General features: G+C 52.7%; 1 protein-coding gene across 5 annotated transcripts in view; it reads left to right on the forward strand.

Moving 5' to 3' along the window:
- Positions 1-12,008: 12,008 nt before the first annotated feature.
- MEIS1 (Meis homeobox 1) overlaps positions 12,009-19,228 on the forward strand; it is a 110,252-nt gene continuing 103,032 nt past the window's right edge. Inside the window, exons 1-5 of one of the 5 annotated variants that reach the window (XM_037392058.1) lie at positions 12,009-13,170; positions 14,776-15,002; positions 16,681-16,822; positions 17,340-17,390; positions 18,234-18,284. In XM_037392058.1, the coding sequence (XP_037247955.1) occupies positions 13,159-13,170; positions 14,776-15,002; positions 16,681-16,822; positions 17,340-17,390; positions 18,234-18,284 (483 nt within the window). In that variant the 5' untranslated portion in view covers positions 12,009-13,158. Of the gene's footprint in view, positions 13,171-13,289; positions 13,453-14,775; positions 15,003-16,680; positions 16,823-17,339; positions 17,391-18,233; positions 18,285-19,228 lie in introns of those variants that run through there. The other 4 variants (XM_037392055.1, XM_037392056.1, XM_037392057.1 and 1 more) reach the window with 4 other exon arrangements.

Genomic DNA, 19,228 nt, shown 5'->3' on the forward strand with positions numbered 1-19,228 from the left:
TGCTGACGCCAGCGTGGACCGGGATCATCTGACATCTCCTGACTTCCCAGGCAGGACCCTGACATCCAAGTCGGGAAAGAAACACCCAGACCGAAAGGAATGAAGGCAATTTGGTGATTCAGAGCCATGGCCTCCTGCCCTATATTTGTAGGAGGTGGGGCACAAAGGAACATGAACCGGTTTTCCTTAATCCATTGAAAAATCTGGGCTTCTCACTCCTGCAGAAAAGAGCCATTTGGCCTAATGATACCTTCCAGCTCTGCCGTGCCACTCAGCCAAGATGCTGAAGCACTTTAGATGTCTTAATTCATCCTCTCAGCAAATAGCCGAGCCTCTGCACAGCAAAGTGCTCATGGTAACAGTACAACACAATGGGGAAAATACAGTATAGAAAAATATGATGGGTTTATGTCTTTTATGTCTTATACTGCAAACACATAAAAACAATTAGGGCTTGGAGAATATTTTTTAAAAGCAAAGAGAATGATTGGCAAGGCAGAGAAAATAAATATTATACCCCTGAGAGGGTTAGGGACATATTATTTTTCCAATTTTACAGAAGAGAAATGCCAGATCAAAATTACTTTCACAAGATCACACGGGGTGATCCTGCCACCCTTTCTATTGAGTAGTTCTTACTCAAGGGTTTCTCTGTCTTTGTGCCCAGAGACCTTCGTGTTTTAGAGACTTTAAAGCCCACTATCCACTGGTGTAAATTTACGGTGTATTAGCTACTCTATATATTTTCCCCACATAAATAACTTTTCAAAGTAAGCCACCTCACCCAAAGGCACTTTCAGAAGTGTAAGGCCAGCGGTAATGCTGCTAAAAGAATTAACACTGTCCCACATAATTAGTGGTAATTAGTACTGGTCAGGACAGGAGTTAATGCACACTGGTGGACGTAAATTCTGTCTTTGTGTCCCTGTGCTGACAGAAAACCAGCCTGGGAATAAGATCCCACTGGGTTTGAAACCGAAGGGACTGGGTCGGTAATCTGATGCCTCGTGATGCCCGAGCTCAAAGGTATGTTCCAGACCTTTCTTCCCATCATGAAAGCCTGCACCCTCTTTTGGTCCAGGCAGCAGTTCTGCCAGGAATCCCAGAGGTATTTGATAACCCATCATTTCTGCGGGTCTTGGAAGGTGGAGTGGAAAACCCTGGGCATCAAAACCAGCGGCTGCGGTGATACAACCAAATACCTTCAGGGAGTGTTTCGTACCTTCCCACTAAGGGATTAACTGTTTATGGCAGCAAAACTGAATTACGGGCTCAACAACGAAGAAGAAAACCAATCAAAAAATGAAAATATCGCAACAAATTCAAGCTAACCCCCTCCCACGGGTGCGACGCCAGTGGGGCGATGGGTGGCTTTGGGTGCATGCTGGAGCACAGCTGGCGCGTGTGTGCAAGTGCCAGTGCACATCTGGCATATGTGTGGATTCGGGATGCCAGAGCAAACTGCTTGGGAAATGGGTGGGAAGCGAAGAACTGAGCATATAGAGAAGATACTTCAAATATATTTTGTTTCAAACGGTGCTTTCTGCGACTTGTCTGAGGTTGGACCTGTCCTCCTTGAGGTAGGGCTTGAAGTTTTAAAGAAAAGATGGTTTATTCAAAGTCACTGGCTGCAAACACCCTCTTCCTTCCTTCCTTCTGTCCTTCCATCCTTCCATCCTTGAGGATTTTCAGAAACATAGCCTGCAATAGTTATAAATAGTCGGAAGGGGAAGACTTAGTAAAGTGGATGGTAATCTTTTGGGCTGAAACCCCTCATTTTTACTCCTAGACGATTGCTGTGTTTATTAAGTTCAGGAAAACCACTTAGCAAGCACAAGCAGAGCCCCACAATACAATCACAAAGAAAAATGCACTTTTCTAACACAGAGACTGCCTGCTTCAGTTCCTTGGAACAGCAGCTGAAGGCCGGGAGTTCTTGAGGTTCAAGGGACATGCAGGCTGAATCGCACGCGTGCTGGGATTGAGTCTGATTTCCAGCATCGCTAAGATCCATCTGCTGCTGCCGTCTTCACCCAGACCTGCTGGAGCTGGACTCCATTCATGGTCAGGGCCCAGCTGGCCTCTAGAAGCAGGCCTTTTCCAAGGAGGAAAGTGATTTGAAGTGTAATTTTAAATTAACTTTTCAAAATACAGAGGTAAAACCTTGTACGGACACTAACTTTGATTTAAACCAATCTTACATTGATTTTGCTGAGTTGATGAGGGATACATTTGAGCTAACCAGAAAGTACTTGTAAATTGAAATGAAGTGGTTTTTTCTTCTGGGCTTTTGCCTCATCTTAGCTAATTTAAGGACTCAACCGAAGTTAAAGCCGAGATATTTTTATGTCGGCTAGTTTTGGCTAGGAACCTGTGGGCCTGTTTGTGGCGGCTCATCAGGCACTTGTAAATGGATTTCATTTTGATCAAAGCACGTGGAGGTGATGTGACCCGCTGGAGAGGGACCCCCGAGGTGACATCAGCCGAGGTAAGAGTCACCGAGTGCAGCCAATGTGTCACAGAAGGACTTCAAAGTGGGATCCATAGGCAACCTTGGCTAGGAGCAGGGCACGGATCCAAGGGAAAACATGAGGCAGGCAGGCTTGGCTTCCTAAACAGAATCTATATTAAGACACAGGCAGGTAAGAAGAGCTTTAGCAAAAGCACTGGAAAGTAGAAAGAGGGAATGGAATAAACTACATGGCCAGAGCAACAAGTGGTCCCGTGGTGGAGTTTTCTTAGGAGGTCTCTTGCTCGAAACGTTATGGTTTCTAATGTGCTTGCAAGATAAAGTTCCTCGGAGAGGTACTGGCTGTATGTGATGGTCTCACCATGTGGCTGGAGGAACACGCAAACCTGCTGGGGAGTGAAGAAGCCATCAAAGGAGGTGAAGACTGAGGAGCCGCACTTTGCAGAGACAGAGCACAGCAGCAGGACAGCATGGGAAGAGCAAGCAAGGAATGTGTGTCAAGCCATGTTTTGTACCTTTGATGCCCATGCTGTTGCTTTTTGAGAATAACACATGGCACATCGCTTTGGGAGGAGCCACCTGAGCCAAGGAGGCAAGAGATCCTTCCAGGTGGTCCTTCGTGGAGGAGCCTGGCCCAGCATCCCGATGGCCAGAAGAAGAAACAAGGCTGTTATCTGTCTCCCAACCCAACAAGACCGAGGAAGGTGCCATGAGGATGACTAGTGAAGAGTGCTGCCAATGGAGCTCAGCCTACGTGAAGCTAGGTGGCATCTGAGTAAGGAATATTTGGGACAACTGCAGCTTTTCTGGAAAACCATGGAGAGAACTGCAAGCACATGTGACCGCCCTAAAGGCTTCCAGCCCAGAGGCACACAGAAGGAGAAACTGCTCACAGTAGTTGGTCATCCCAGTGGGGAGGGAGGAGGAGGTGGCATTCCCAGGTAGGGAAAGCCAGGGCAGAAAGCCACCAGCCACTCAAGTTCAGCGAGGCAACGATTTTTAAAGCGGAATTTGAACTGTGTAGGGAACTCAGACGGTGGAGCTTTCCCCTCACAGACCCAACATGTGCTTCTAATACAGAAACTAGAGCAGAAGCTAGAGTTACTGCCAGGCTGAGTGTACTAATGAATCAAATTGTCTCTACATGACTTCAAAGGCTTTGGGAAGAAGCAAGAATAACTAGAAATGTAACACTAATGGCAAGGACAACGTGGCTGGCATGGGTGAAACCCGGTGAGGGTCTCTTCATCAGCAGAGAGGCGTAGCATGTATGGAAAAGGCTGGGGGAAAAAATTAATGTGGTGGTGCTGTACAGCAAAGGAGCAGCAGCCTCAAGTTTGGTGAGAGTAAAAGCAAGGCAGAATGGGCTTGGTAGGAAAATGAGGTGAGCGGTACAGTAATAAAATTTGCAAAGAGGAGCAGAGTAAGAAGCGTTTCAAATACTAGCAAGGACAGGAAAATAATCAAAAGAGTTACAAATGATCAGCAATGCAGACAACTGTAATATAGTATAATAAACTTCAACTTGGAAACATAAAAGGAGACGTGATCTCAGATGATATGGGAAAAACAGTATAAAGCAAGATATTCTGGTATGGGGGGAGAGATCTGGGCAAGGTCCAGAGTTGCTGTTTACGAGTTAATGAAGAGAGGGGTGGGAACAGCTTGCCTTCAAGCAGAGGCCTGAGGGGCAAAGTATCTCGCTTCTGTTCCTTGTGCCACCATGGAGTTTCTTGGTCAAGTCCCTGGAAAACCTCCTGTGCTTTGAGTGCTCTGGCTGTTGAATGAGGATGTCCCGTCTCGCACACACGCTCGTAAGGCGTTCGGCTGCTCTGGTGGCACCCTGATGCCACAAGCCATCCCATGCCGTTGGGGTGAGCGGTCCCCTTTCAAGGGATGCGCTCAAGGGAGAGCAAATTAAAAGGGGTGGTAGAAATGGCGAGGGGGACCGAAGCAATAGGTGGGCTCTGTGGTTCACCTTTATCTGATCAGGTGTAAATACATCCCAGAAAATTTGACTCCGCTCCGTTCCTGTTTGCATCCAGAGAGGCGTAAAAGTGGTGTTTCAAGGGAAGAAGAGGGGCGAGGCAAAGAACTTAGTGTCCCCAAAATCCCCTGGGAAGCGCTTGGATGGGTAGAGCCTGCTGATATGCTTTTGTCAGCTCCACAACAGAGGGGTTCAAGGCTACTTCGGTCACATCTACGTGCACTATGATGCGTAGCTACCTTCAGAAAGGTACGCCCTTTTCAAAAGGTGACTTAGGTAATCCAGTGATGTTCAATGAGAGTTGGGCCGGTAGGGAACTCCTGAAGCGTGGCTTACTGCCCACGTTTGCTAAAGATGGTTTGTAACTCTGGCAGGAATTAGGTGTCAGATTTTGGCATGGACTCGTGGTCACTGTAGTGTCTAGAGAAGCAGCAAAATATCTTTGGAAATTTGAACTGAAAGGTTGAATGGTGGGACAGTCCTCCTCAAAGCACGCTGCAAGCCCTCTTCGCTAAAATATAGTGTTCAATCGAGCTGCAGTCTGCTAAATGCAAGGGAATAACGTTGCAGTTGAGGAGAGCCGAGCTGATTGCTCTATGAGATGTTTCTCTGGTTCCACATGGAAAATACTCCCTTTCCAGAGTCTGGGGGCCTATCTGATTTCTTGTCTTGCTCCCATGACTAAGTTGAGGATAAGAGCAGGAGGGCATTTTCTTTAAAGTGCAATTACAGCTCCTCAAGCAAAGCTAACACCTTCAAGGTAAAAAACAGTGCTCAGTGGGGTAAGCTGGCAGCAAACTCTCTGTTGATGCATCTCGGTGGGTTCTTCTGAGCGAGGCTTTCCTTTGACAACTGCGGAACCCCGCAGATCTTTTAATGAACCTTTTAAACAAGCTGCAGAAAATGTCCGTTAGCATCACGTCATGGTGCAGGATGCTGCGAGTCCCCGGGCTGTTGGAGTGTCCCCATCTGGACGCAGTGGGCCTGGCTCGAGCCTCGTGTGTCTGGCCGGCCACCCACCGCAGAGCCACAATGCCATTGCAGAGCAGCCGCGGGGTGAGCCCCGTGCGGGGCTGGGGGCTGCGGGGCCACAATGCCAGTGGAGCCTGAGCCCCATGCGGGGCTGCCCTTACCAGGGCAGGGGGCTGCGGGGCACAGGCAGCGATGTGCTGCCATGTGGGAGGCCCAGGGCTGGAGAAGCAGCTCCTGGGGCTGGGGCCCCTCCGAGGGGACGCTCGCTCTGCTCGGAGGAAAGTGCAGCTTTCACCGCCTCCCTCCCCGACCCCCCTCCTTCTCTCCTTCGCCTTTTTTCCCCTCCCTGCCTGCTTCTGGCAGCTGCTGCCTTGGGGAGCCGGCCTTGGTGCGGGAGGAGAGGCCACCTTCCCTGGCAAGCCTCAAGGGCCAGGGCAGCTGCGTCTGCTCCGACCCACAAGCGGGGAGGATGGAGAGGGGACAGTGGGGGAGGACACGGTGCAGGCAGAGGATGAGCACGGCTGTCCTGGCAGGCAAAGCCTGGCTCTGTGGCTTGGGGCTGACGTGGCTTGCGTGGCACTGCTGTGACTGGGGAGGCGTAGGGGAAGGGGGACGCTGCCTTGGGGTGCCCCCCCTCCAAGCGAGCTTTTGAAAATTGTTAACAAGGAGGGTTTTTTGCAAAGTTGTCCTTCGAGCAGTCCTTCAGGCACACGCACATACCCACAGAGGCTTTTCTCACGGCCGTCGCAGCTGGCCAAAAATTATCCAGGGGAGCTTAGAAACAGGGGGACACGCACGGCCATGTGCTCACCTCTGAGCCCCCGAGGTGAATGACAGCCACCAGCCCGGCTGTCACACGCAGCCCTCCTGCTCGCCGCACTCACACCCGGCGGGTCCGAGCCGCCTGCGCCCCAACAAACACCTCGAACCCCAAGGAGCGAGAGCAACTTCAAGCTCCTGTGCAGCCCTCAGTTGTTTGGGGTTTTTTTTCTTGCCGAGAGAATTGTTTGCGGGTGGAAGAGAGAGATGTTTAAATAGCTCTGCAGATCCATTTAGTAAAGTCAATATGCAATTATGCCGAAGTCTATGATAATGCACTCGCAGATGCAGATAGAGCGGCTTGTACTGTCCTGGGGGGAGCTGTGGGCAGCTGGTAACTCCTGGGGCGGGGGGTGCGGGGGTGCTAACATGATCCCCTGCCTCCCCGGCCCGTTGCACGCCCGGGGACATGCCGGGGCCGGGGCTGGGGGGACCGGGCTGGGCTGGGCGGCCCCGGCGGGGCTGCGGGTCCTGGGAGCGCCCGGCATCGCACTGGCGGGCAGGGGGGCTTGGCTCCGCATCCTTTTATTTTTATAATTTATAAAGCCTGGGTGACTTACAGGCGGATTTACCTGGGCGGTGGCGTTCGCAGAGAGGCATCGCCGCGGCGGGGGCGCCTGGAGGGACCCCCCAGGTTTCCTCCCATCCCACCGCGCTCCCCAGCCCCGCGTCCCGCTGCGGTTCGTGCCTATCCTCTGCCCTCGGCATCGGAGGCAAGCCGAAATACTTCTGTAATGGGCTCATTAGCCCAGCTGAATGCGGGGTTAGCTAATAGGAATGGAGCAATATTGAAAATTAGTTTGGAGGAGAACATCAAACGGCCCGGCTGAAGGAACCGCGCCGGGCGGTGGCTCAGCCGAGGTCCCGTCCGACCCCGGCAGCCGCTTCCCTGTGGCTTGCGAGTAGGGGGTTATTTGGTTACTCGCTAATTTGTTTCCCGTACTGTGTCGCAAGTACTTTTAGGCTCGTTTTAAAGGGTAAGACACTTCATTCAACTTTCTCGAAGAGGGGCCGTTCAACTTTTTATACCAGGGGCACGGGATCATTTCATTCCTGCTTTATGTCCCACGAGGAAAGCATCCGTAACCCCCCACCGATAAAAAATCGGGCAGGTTGTTGCTTTCCTTCAGAGACGGCAATTTTCCCCGCAGAGACAAACTGGGAGTTGAGCTTAGCCCAACAGAAGTGGGGAAACTCTCCAAGAAAAAAGGTATCGAATATTTTAGGCTAATGTCACCCTCTGTTGAACTCCGGCAAGTGGCTCTGGAGGCAGCGAGCGGTCGGAGTGGGTCTGCTACAAGTGGCAGAGGGTTCGCTTATACCTTCATTTAACTTCTTAAAAAAAAAAAAAAAAAAAAAACCAAACAACCCCCCCCCCAAAAAAACCCAACCACAACAACAAAACCCAACCTATCGTTCAGCTTCGAGGGTGTCTCCGGCTTTTCAGCCTCGGTGCGTGCATATGGGTGGATTGAGAGTAGACGCTTAGAGGTCTTTGCTTTGAAAACCTCCTCCGAGCCCTGGCAGACGCCTGGATGTTTATCTCCGGGTACAGTCGGCTGCGACACTCTGTAAATACGACAAAGGCTTTGCATTTCACAGCCCCTCTGCGCCTCTCGCCTTGCAAAAGTCAGTGTTGTTTGTTGGGTGTTTTTTTTTTTTAAAGGTGGAGTTTGGGTTGTTGTTTTTTAAAAAAAAAATTTTTTTTTTGGCGTCTCTTCTTGAACTTTTTTGAAGGGAGCATCGCAGGCGCCGCGGAGCCAAGCGGGCAGGGAGAGGGAAATTACCCGGCTTGGCTGCATCTGCTGCAAGCATCCGCGGCTGGGGACCTTCCAGCGCTCGGGCTGAACCGAGACTGGGGCTGTGCCGGGTTAAACCCCTCCTGCTGCCCCGCCGAGGGGGGCTGCTATGGAGGCATCAAAGCCGCTGCCCTCGGTCCCCTCCGAGAGCATCCTCGGGCGGGGAGCGCTCCCTCTGCCCCGCGAGCTGCAGCCGGCTGCTGGCGGAGGAGAAGTTTTTAAACCATTCGCAAATATGTACCCCCTTTTTATTATGTTTTTTAAATTTTTCGCCCCCTTTCCTGCATATTGAGCTAACGTCCAGCTGCCTCCCACGGGTGAGCTCAAGCCATCTTTACGGCATCCCCCCTTACCGCAGCCGATTTGCTTCGGTAAAACCCCGAGTGCTGGAGCCGGGGGGTCTGCGCGGCTCCGGGGAGCACCGGGGGGGGGGGGGGGGGGGGGGCGGGAGGGAGGACAAACCGCGCCTGCGGCTTTGCTGCCCTCGGCCGCTTGTCATCGTCTTCTGCCGAGAAATTCGGCGCCTCCGGCCCCTCCGAATTGCCGAAAACCGTACTTTTCTCCCGCAGAAAGTTTGGAGGCGGTTCTGGCTGTACTTTCCCCATCGCCCAGTAGACGGCACAACAGCTCAATCCTTCAGATGTGGAACGGTCGAGCAGCTTTTTTTTTTTTTTAAATTTTTTTTTTTACTTTTTTTAAATTAAGCAGCCAGAATTTTACCCAGCATTTTTATTATTATCATTACTATTATTATTTCATTCAACGAGAAGTATAGCAATATCGATAGCAAAGCGAGAGGGCTTGGTGTAGGCAGGGAGGAAAGATGGAGCGGGGCTAAAGGCAGGTATCGCTGAGACAGCGGAGCGGAGCAGCGCTTCCAAATTAATACAAATGAACTAGTGGCGCCTAGATCATGGGGGGGGGGGGGGGGGGGGGCAAGGGGAAGGAAAAGAAAAAAAGAAGAAGAAAAAACCCAAGAAAACAGCCCCGATACTATCGCGCAGCCGGGCTCTGGGGTTATTCTGGGGGATTTCGGGTGCAATTGTGTCACTGTAGGGTGCAAGGGGACGGCGCCGCCGGGCAGGGGGCTCAGGGCTCGGCTCTGCCCGGCCCGGGCTGCCCCGGCGGGGCAAACCTGGCGGCCACCGCCACCCCGTCCCTGAAAGGCTCCTTTTGTGCTCCGGTCCCTTCCCTCCCGCTGCCGGAGAAGTTGAAGTGACAAAAATCCCGGCCAGTAACTCATTTCCCAGTTAATTTTATTAAAAAAATTTATAGCGGTGTTTAGAAAGTTTTAAGACAACCGTAAATTTTATTGGGAATATTTTATGAAGCCCTCCATTTAATTAATAAAGGACCCCCATAACTTCTGCAAACGTCAGGGCCGGCAGTTGGGGAGGGGGGGGGGCTGCCCGTTCCCCCCACACCACCACCCGCGGAGCGTTCCGCGGGCGGCCGCGGAGCCAGTGGAGCATCGTCGGGGCCGGGCAGCCCCGGGGCCCGGGCCGCTCCCCCGGCACCCCCCGCTCTCTGTGCTGTGAACCCCCAAAGCCCGGCGTTGCGCTTCGGCTGCGCCCCGAACCCCCTGGCTGCCGCCCTCCTTCCATCAGCACTCCTCCCCCCTCCCCGGCTCTGCCCTTTCATAGGGCTTTAAACAGTTCTTCGCTTTGCTTTGGTTTGTATTACTTTTTCTTCCTTTCCCCTCCATCCTTCTTCCAAGCGTTTCATCAGGCTCTGACTTTTCGGGTATCTCCGTACGTATCGCCCCCCCCCCCCCCCCCCCCCCCCTTATCTGAAGCATTCCTGGATTATCTCTCGGCTGCCTCGCAAACGCTTTCTGATGCGGTTTCTTGTTTGTTTGTCTCTTCTGGTTGTTCCTATTTCAGTTTTCAAATTTCAATATTAATGGTTGCTAATGTGTCCCACCACCACCACCACAAATCCCTGCTAGGAAGGTGGCAGGGAAGCCAGCTAGAAAACATCTGATTGTTCCTAGGTATGACTAATTCTTTCCTTAAGCTGAGAAATTCAGCCTGATTAAAACCCTCATTTATTACCCGATAAGCAAATGGACCGAGGTTTCCCCTGTGGGGGACCCCCCTCACGCCTGGCTGTTGGCCTCAGCGCGGTGGACCCCTTCGCGAAGGGCCCGGCTCGGCCGGGGGGGGGGACGGGGGACGGGGACCGCGCAGCACCGCGACCCGCACCGCGGCCGCTGCCCGACCCGAGCACCCACCACCCCCCTTGCTGTTGGCTTTTTATCCCCCCCCCGTATCCCTAATTTTTTTTTTCCCTCCTCTCCCTTTGCACCGTGCGATGGGGAAGCGTCAATAGATTCCTGCAAAACAGCAAGTTTTTGGGGAAAAAACAAAAGGGAAACAATAAATAAAAAAAAAAGAAGAGCTGCCTCGCGTAAAAAGGCAGCGGGGCGCGATGCTGCGCGGGTGGCCGCTGCCGCGCAGCTCGTCCGCCGCGGCAGGAGTTTACCGAGAGACCGCGGAACTGTCCTTTTACTTTTTCCCCTTTTAATAGATGATTAATTGCTGCCCGGATTAGCTTTTTTTTTTTTTTTTTTTTTTATGGCCGGTATATTGCAAGCGGAGAGGCGCGCAGCGCGATTTCTCGCAGCAAGCCCTAAGAGCAATAACTGTTTGCTAATTGTAAAATCCTTATCCAGAATGAGGTTTGGGCAAACAATTTGTACGACTGTAATTACATTGTAAAAGTGTTTTAGGCTGGGTTGCGCTGAATTAATCTTATAAAGGCCTGGTGGAGACGCTTAAAAGGATGGGGTTTTTTTGAATTTAGGGTTTTGCTGGTTGTTTTTTTTAAGGGGGGGAAGGAAGAAGGGACGGGGAGAGGAGGAGATTGCATCCCTGGGAGTCAGGCTGCAGCCCGCCCCCCCCCCCCCCCCCAACAAGGGACCTGTGAGATGGGGACTCGCTACCGAGCACCGTGCCCCGGGTACCGAGACACGGAAGTGGGCCCCGAGGCCGTGGGTCCCCCCAGGCACGCGTGGGGCGGGGGGTTAGTGCATGAAAACGGCTCTTACCTGAGAGGTCTTTATCTCCCTCGCCGGGATAAAAGGCCGGTCCTAGCGGAAAGGGGCGGGGGGCTGGGGGGGCGGGGGGGCTGGAAACGGGTTTCCCTGAAGTTTGAGCCGTGCCGGCGGGGACGGAGCAGCGAGCCCCCGGCCCTGGGGGGCTTACCGGAGTAACCCACCAGCACCACCGGCACACACGCACGGCAGCTCACTCGGGGACCGCTGCACCGGGCTGCCGGGTGGCGGGGGTCCTCCTCCTCCGCCTGCCCGTCCCCGGCAGGAGATGCGATGGGGCCGGGGCAGCTCTCCCGGCGCTCCGCGCAGCCCGGCCCGCAGGTACGGGGAGGAAGGGGCACGGCGAGCCCCCCGCTCGCGGGCCGGAGGGGGCCCGCAGGGAGGGACGGCTGTGTTCGTGGCCGGGAGCGGACCCCCGGTTACGCGGATAGGGGGGGAGGGCAGCCCCCCGCGCAAGGCAGCGCGACCGCGGAACCGGGCGGGGGGGGCGGTGGCAGCGCTCCGGGGCGCCCCCCCCTCCCGCGGCGCGCCGGTCCGAGCCCCGCTTCCCGCCCGGACCAATGGGGGCGCGGCGCGGGGCGGCGCAGCGCTGATTGGGCGGCGGCGGCGCGGCGGCGGCGGCCGGGGGCCGGGTGAGCTCACTCGGCCGGCGGCCGCGGGGGGAGCCGCCGGGGGGGGGGGGGGGGGAAGGCAGGAGGGGGAGCGAGGGGCGGGCGGCGGCGCGGCCCCGGGGCGCTGCGCGGACGCGGAGCGGGGCGGCGGCGCCGCCAGACAAAGGGGACGGGAGCGCCCCTCCGCGCACCGCCGGGGGGCGGGGGGGTGGGCACAGCGGCCGGGCGGAGGGCAGGGCCGGCAGGGGGTGTCGTGCCCCCCACCCCCTCCCGGCTCCTCCCGCCGCTGCCGGCCGGGGCGGGGGCGCTGCGCGGGGCGCGGGGCGGGCGGCGCGCCCCCCTGCGCCGGTGGCGGAGTTGCTGCCGCCCAGCGCATTGTGTAAGACGCGACCTGTTATGGCCACCACTACTTCCGGGTTCCCGCAGTCTGCTCCAGCCCGGCGCTGCGCTGCGCTCGCCGCGGCGGTGGGGGCGGACGCCCGGCAACGCGCGGCCCGCGGCGGCAGCGCCGCGCCTCCCCCCCCCCCGCCGCCCTTCCTCCCCGCGCCCGCCCCGCACGGCGCGGCGCTCCGCCCGCACCCGCGCCCGCGCCCGGCCCGCCTCCGCCAGCCTCGCCCGGCGGCCGCGCAGGGGCAGAGCGAGCCGGCGCCGGCGAGGAATTAGGAGCGATCCGAGGAGGAGCGAAAAAAAAACCCCATCATCATCATCATCATCATAATAACCATAATAAAAGGAGAGCCGGCGCGTTAGCGAGCCTTTTTAATTTTTAATTTTTCCCCCTCCTCTTCCTCCTTCTCCTCCTCCCTCGATTTTTAATTTTTTATTATTTTTTTATACATTTTTCTTTTTTCTTTTTTTTTTTTTTTTGGGTGAGCGCGCTCGAAAATTAACATTTGAGGTGTCCTGCGCGGTGGGAGCACACGCAGCGGATCATCATCAGTCATTCACCACCTTGACAACCTCGCCTGTGATTGACAGCCGGAGTGGCAAAAAGCCATGAGACTTGGTAGTTGGGTTTGAGGGGCACTTTAAAAAAAAAAAAAAAAGAAAAAGGAAAAAAAAAAACCTGATTTGGGGAAAGGATATTTGCTTTCGCCCCGCTGCTGTCTTGGAAACGAGAGGGGGAGAGTAAGAGAGAGAGAGGGAGACAGGGGGAGAGGGAAGAAAGAAAGAAAAAAGAAGGAGGGAAGGAAGGAGGGAGAGTTGATTTTTTTTTTTTTCTTCTATTTTTTTTTTCTCCTTTTTTAATGCTGAGTTACCGTATCGCTTCGCTGAGATCCAGCAAGCCGAAGATTGTACTCGATTGCTTCCATTGCTGGCGACGCTAAGGGATTTTTGCATTTTTTGGGGGGGTGAGGGGGGGGGAACTTCGCGTTTCTTTCTTTTCACACTGGCCTTAAAGAGGATATATTAGAAGTTGAAGTAGGAAGGGAGCAAGCAGGCCGATGGCGCAAAGGGTACGTATTAAAAAAAAAATGGATTTCAAATGTGAAATAATATTGAAACGTGGCTGACAGAGACGCTGCGAAAAAAGTTTCTTTTTTTTTTTTTTTTTTTTTTTTCTTCCCCTCCTCTTTGGAGCAGGGGCACAAAGCGGTGTCCTGGAGCGGGAGGATTGATCAGGCGTACTTGTAGGCTTAAAACCTGTATATATTGATATTTTCTTGATTCTTTTACTCCCCATCCCGGATCTCTCACGGAAAAGGCAAGCTTTCTATACATTAATGACATGCAGGCATGTAAGTGAATATGTCCGAGCCTCTGTATTTGTTGGTTTTGTAGCTCTAGTCCTACCGATGTCTTTTTTAAAGTCACCAGTGCTTGAAATATTTGAATGTGTGCATGTCTCTGAGCATTTTGCTGTGTTAGTGATGATATACCGCTTCACTTTCGGAAGATAACTTCTAGCTGGGAGTAAGCACAACTTTTTTTTTACTTTTTTTTTTTTTTCACTCCTTTCCCCCCCCCCTCTTTTTTCCTATTCAGTCACAAAAGGTGCAGTGCAACGGGCTAAAAAAAAAAAAGCTCCTTTTAAAAGAAAGTCACTTTAATTTGAATTAGAGGTTAGCAGCATGCACTGCCATGTGTATTGTTGTTTCTATTTTGGATGCGATGTCCTTTTTTCTTTTTTTTTTCCTTCCAACTACCTCCTAAATTGAAGTTTTGTGGGGAAAAAAAAATAATGATCAGCCGGAGTCGGGCGAGTCGGGATTTGGGGAAGGGGAAAAGCCCTGGAAAGAAGTTTTCTTGCCTAATTTGCCTGCCGCCCCTCCGAGCGCTGCTTGGGAAGGAAAGTTCCTCTGCTGACAACTTGCCTTTTACTCTTTCGGTCCAAGCAAGTGTCAGGGATCTTTAAAACTGTTTATTCACACCTTCGCTTTTAATAGATGAAAAGTGGCCGTTTCCCCCGCTGCCTGGGAACCGCGTTAGCTTTCGCTCCTTAATCTTTAACAAAGAAAACCCTTAAAAAAAAAAAAAAAAAAAAAAAAGGCATTCCCAAAATCCCGAGAGCCCGGGCAAGCGTTTCCAGCCTTTCGCCTTTAAAAGTGCGTTCGCGTGGAATTGCTGAAAACCCCCAAAATCGCTCCTTTTTTTTTTTCCTCTTCTTTTTTTTTTTTTTTTTTTTTTTTTTTTTTCCCCCGCCGCTGAAGTTTTTTGCATCCTCGCTGCGTTGGGTACCTGACTTCTGACCAGCGGGAAAAGTTTAGCGGAGGGAGAATTGGGCTGCTCTTCGTGGGGAGGGTAGAGGGGGGGGAAGGTTTGGGGATGGGGGTCCCCCCCCTTTCATTTTTATGTTGATGATGATGATGATGATGGTTTCGCCCCAGCCCTGGAGGCTCTGGGGTCTGCGGGCAGCCCAGCCCCGCTGCTGCCCTCCCCGGCGCCGCACGGCCGTACGCGGGGGGGGACGGACACCCGCACCCCCCGGCGGCGCGGAGCCCGGGGGGCAGCGCCTTCTCCCCGGGAGGGAGGGGGGACAGCCGGGAGCAGGGCTACCCCCCACCCCCCAAAACCCACCCATCTCCCCCCCCTGACGCCTCTCTGCTCTCTCTGCCCCGCAGTACGACGAGCTGCCCCACTACGGCGGCATGGAGGGGGTGGGCATCCCCACCACCATGTACGGGGACCCCCACGGCGCCCGCCCCATGCAGCCCGTCCACCACCTCAACCACGGGCCGCCGCTCCACTCGCACCAGTACCCCCACGCCGCCCACGCCAACGCCATGCCCCCCGCCATGGGCGCCTCCGTCAACGACGCCCTCAAGAGAGATAAAGATGCCATCTACGGGTAGGTGGCCGCGCAAAGCTGCGCGCAACCTGCGCGGGATGGGCTAGGGGGAAAGGAGGGAGGGGGGGTGTGGGCCCGGAGCGGGATGGGGAAGGGGCTGGGGGGTGCGGGCAGCGCTGCGCGGAAGAGGGTTGTATTCTAAATTTTTTTATTAGTATTTTTTAAAAGCGGGGGGAGAAAGGGTTGGGGGCCCCCTGGCACGGGGAGCTGCGGGGGCTCCACCGAATAAACAGCCGGGGCTTGCTGGAGGGGCGGCAGGCATCACGGCGGGGAGGAGGAGGAGGAGGAAGAGGAGGAAAATAATATTCCCAGGGCACAACCTGCGCCGGGTGGTAAATCCGCGCCCGGAGCTGGGGCGCAGGGAGCTGGCATTGCTGCTCCCAACTTTCCGCCCTGCCCGGCTCTCCGTGCGCTGCGGAGGAGAAAACTGCAGAGCTGCTCCTCTCAACCCTTACCTTTTTTTTTCTTTTTTTTTTTAATTTTTTTCCTTTCTTTCTTTCATTTTATCCTTTTAAATTTTCATTTTTAAAAAACTTTTTATCCGACAGCATTGACTGTTTCTCGGTGCGGCGAGCTGCAAAGCCGTTTCTAGGCCGTTGTGGCGGAGCCGGTGGGTTCCGAGGGGCGGCAGATGCTTTTCAAATGAATCTGCCCGTCCGGAGCTGGCAGGGGAGTTTAAGAGCCTTTTAAAATCGCTCTGAAAACAGTGAGGGGGGGGGGTGGGGGGGAAATGAATCACGTCGTTGGGTTTCTCTATCGGGTTATCAGAAATCTGTAGGGTTGGGTAAAACTCAGCAGTGTCCGGTACCCCTCTCCCCCCCAAAAAAAGTATGAAGCCCTTGGAAAAAATAAAAATGAACTCGCTGTTACAAATAGACATATATATATATATATGTGTGTGTGCGCGCCCACGCTTATTTATTTATTTAAATTATTAAACGGCCGAGGGAAGCAGATGCACACGCAGCCTTTCTCCTGGGGGGGCTTTGAAAGCTGGGAGAGCCCGAAAGCACCTGGTTCCCCCGCGGGTCGGGGCTGGGGGCTCGGGGGGCGCGGGGCAGGCAGAGGGACGGGCAGCAGGACGGGCAGAGGGACAGGCAGCGGGGCAGGCAGGCAGCCCGGCTGGCCAGCGCCTGCCGGTGGGTCGGCTGGTTCGGCGCTGGGTGCAGAGGGGTGGGTGGGTTGAGGGTTTTTTTTCTCTTTTAATTGGGATGGGGGTTGTTTCTTTTTCTGTTTTGGTTTGGTTTGGTTTTTTCCTCCCCCAGGGTTTTTTTTTCCACCTTTGCTCCCAGCCAGTCCTCCAGCAGAAAACGGGAATTAAAAGCATGAAAGGCAGAAGTGTACGTCCAGGGATTTTAATTTTTTTTTTTTTCCTAAAGACAAGGAAAGTTAATTCAAAATGGCTGCTGGAACAGGCTTGGGTTTTATTCTTAGCTTGTCCTAAGGTTGTATGAGCAGTGTGTGCAGGCAGACGGGGCCGGGGGGCCGGGGGGCTATGGCTGCGGGAAGGGGCCGGGAGGCGGCGGGGTGTGCCGGAGCCCCCTCGCTGGGTGCCCCCGCCCCACGCTGCTGCGGGACTAACTATTGTTGTGTTTGGGGGGGTGGGTGGGTGTTGGTTTCGTTGTGATATTTTTTTTCTCCCCCCCTCTGTGTGTGTGACTATTGTATTTTCTTTCAGACACCCCCTGTTCCCTCTTTTAGCACTGATTTTTGAGAAATGTGAATTAGCTACATGCACACCCAGGGAGCCCGGGGTAGCGGGAGGCGATGTTTGCTCCTCTGAGTCTTTCAATGAAGACATAGCAGTGTTCGCCAAACAGGTCAGCAAAACCGGGTTGAAACAGTAACAGAAAAAAAAAAAAAAAGGAAAAAAAATCGTAACGAGAAAAACAAGTCTCTGTTGAGATAAAGATGCGCGTTTCCCCCTCCCCCCTCTCTTACTGCAAGAGGCAAAAAAAAGAAAAAATCCAAACAAACCCCAGCCAAGCAAAAAAAAAAAAAAAATATCGGGGAAATCTGGGCATTGACCACCCCCCAAAGAGCGGCGGGGACGGGGGCGGCGGGGGCCGGCCGGGAGCCGGGAGCCAGAGCCGGGAGCCGGGCCGGGGCTCTGCCGGGAAGCTCCGGAGGTATTTTTCGGTGTATTTGATTCACTTGTTCAAGTCTTTGGCTGATGTACTAAATCCAGCAGTCAGGGCTTTGCACGAAAGGTTACATAATGGACCCGACAGTGTAATGAAGCAAGAAATAATGACGCCTGCTTTTTCTGCTTCCATATTTCACATCTTTTTTATTATTATTATTTTTTCCCCCTTTCCTCCCCTTTCTTGTATTTAGATCCGAGCAGAGAAACCCCTGTTTTCCTCTAATCCCGAACTGGATAACTTGGTAAGAGTTAACAACACTTCTTCCTCTCCCCACCCCCACCCCACCACCCTCCCTTCCCTTCCCATTTATTTAAAAAAAAAAAAAAGAAAAAAAAGAAAAAGAAAAAACTTCTATGTCTTCTGGAGAGGTAGTTTGATGGTGCTAAATTGAAAATTTCTCACGTGGATTTTTTTTTTTTTAAAGGATGATGATGATTTTTATAATTACAAGTAAATACGATGCGGTAATTGCGTGGAAGTAAAAAATCCCGTAAGGATATAGATAAAGCAAACCTCCAAAGGGGAGCTCGGGGCTTGGGGGCGAGCTGGCCGGCCCGGGAGGAGCGAGGATTTAGCCAGGCTGTAGCCAGCCCCTCCACGTACCTTTTCAGCAGCTCCTGGGGAAGCACAGAGGGTTGCTGTGGCCGGAGATCCCCCCTGCGCTAAACCCACCCAAAAGGAGCTCTTTTCTCTCTCTCCCTTTTTTTCTCCCCCCTTAAGGATAAACAAATATTTTGCCTATGCTGGAGGAGTCTCGCTCCGGCTTTCGCAAAGAGCCAGCGATGGTGTTTAGAGGGTTGTGTGTGTGTGTGTGTTTTTTTTTTTTAAAGAAATGTTTATGATCCGTATAATTTAGTTGCTTCGTTGCAATAGGGATTTTTTTTTTGTTAACTCTAGATCGCTTCTCGTTAAACAGCGCACAAAGCCACCGCTATTAAGTTTTAGTGTTATTGCCATAAATCAAAACAACTTTTTATTTACTACTAGAGAAAAGTCAAGCTACAAAGTGCGGCAGGGGCGGCTGTGGGAAATATCCCCAAATCCGGGAATGAGATAAATACTCGTGTTGTTTGTATCTTTGCAGATGATTCAAGCCATACAAGTATTAAGGTTTCATCTGTTGGAATTAGAGAAGGTAATTTTTGTCTTTCTCTGTCTCTCTCTCTTTCTTCTTCCTCTGTTTCAGTACTGCTGAAGTTCAGGCTTCTGGTAAATTTGCATAAATGTCTTTCTTTCTGGTAATTAGTGTCAAGACCAATCTTGGCGTCCATTTCTCTTCGCAGTTTAATTACAATTTCAGCCTCTAAACCCAGGCTCTCGAACGCCCAGGCCTTGTGTTCATTGTAATACTTTGCTGGCTTTGTATAAATAGTTGCAGTTCTGTGGTGCCGCAGATGAGACTCGAAATGGTTGCTTCAGCCAAGCCCCCTGAAATTGTGATTTTATTTTTATATTTTAAGATTTTATTTATTTCTTGGTGGTGGGGGAGAGCCTTCGGCCGCAGTTGGTTGCAGTGGGGATTTAATTTATTTATTTATTTATCTATTTATTTATTTAAGAGCCATCTGCAGGTCAGGCTCAGGGCACGGATTGTCCTGTAACATTTTGCAGAGACAAAGCAGAGTTGATAGTTGTGTCTGTCTCTTGTTCTTGGGAATATTGTACACCTCCGAGCAGAAGAAAGAGATTGCAGCCTAAATGCAGGGTTTTTTTGCTGGCTATTTTAGCAATCTTGGGAGGGAGAATGCTAATTTCTAAGAAGGCGGTGTCATCCGAGCTCACATTAAATTGGAAGTGCGCTCTGGTTTCCTGAGGATTTTTTACGTGTCATTGATAGCTGGCCTAGAAGAGAATTCCCTTTCTCCTAAAAATAAACATTTTGAGAGGCTTTTAAATAGTTGAAAAGTTTCTCGGGAGCCTCAGCCACTTTATCTAACCATAACTGGCAGGTTGTTCTCGCTCTACCCGAAATGTGTTAAAATCTGCCCATTCATCGGGGCGGCTCAGGTACGGGTCTGGCGGAGGACTGGGGCTTTCAGGGCAGGGATGCCTGGAACGTACTGCAGCCCAGTGCATCAG

The sequence above is a fragment of the Falco rusticolus genome, chromosome 6 (assembly GCF_015220075.1).
Source record: "Falco rusticolus isolate bFalRus1 chromosome 6, bFalRus1.pri, whole genome shotgun sequence".
NCBI classification, from domain to species: domain Eukaryota; kingdom Metazoa; phylum Chordata; class Aves; order Falconiformes; family Falconidae; genus Falco; species Falco rusticolus.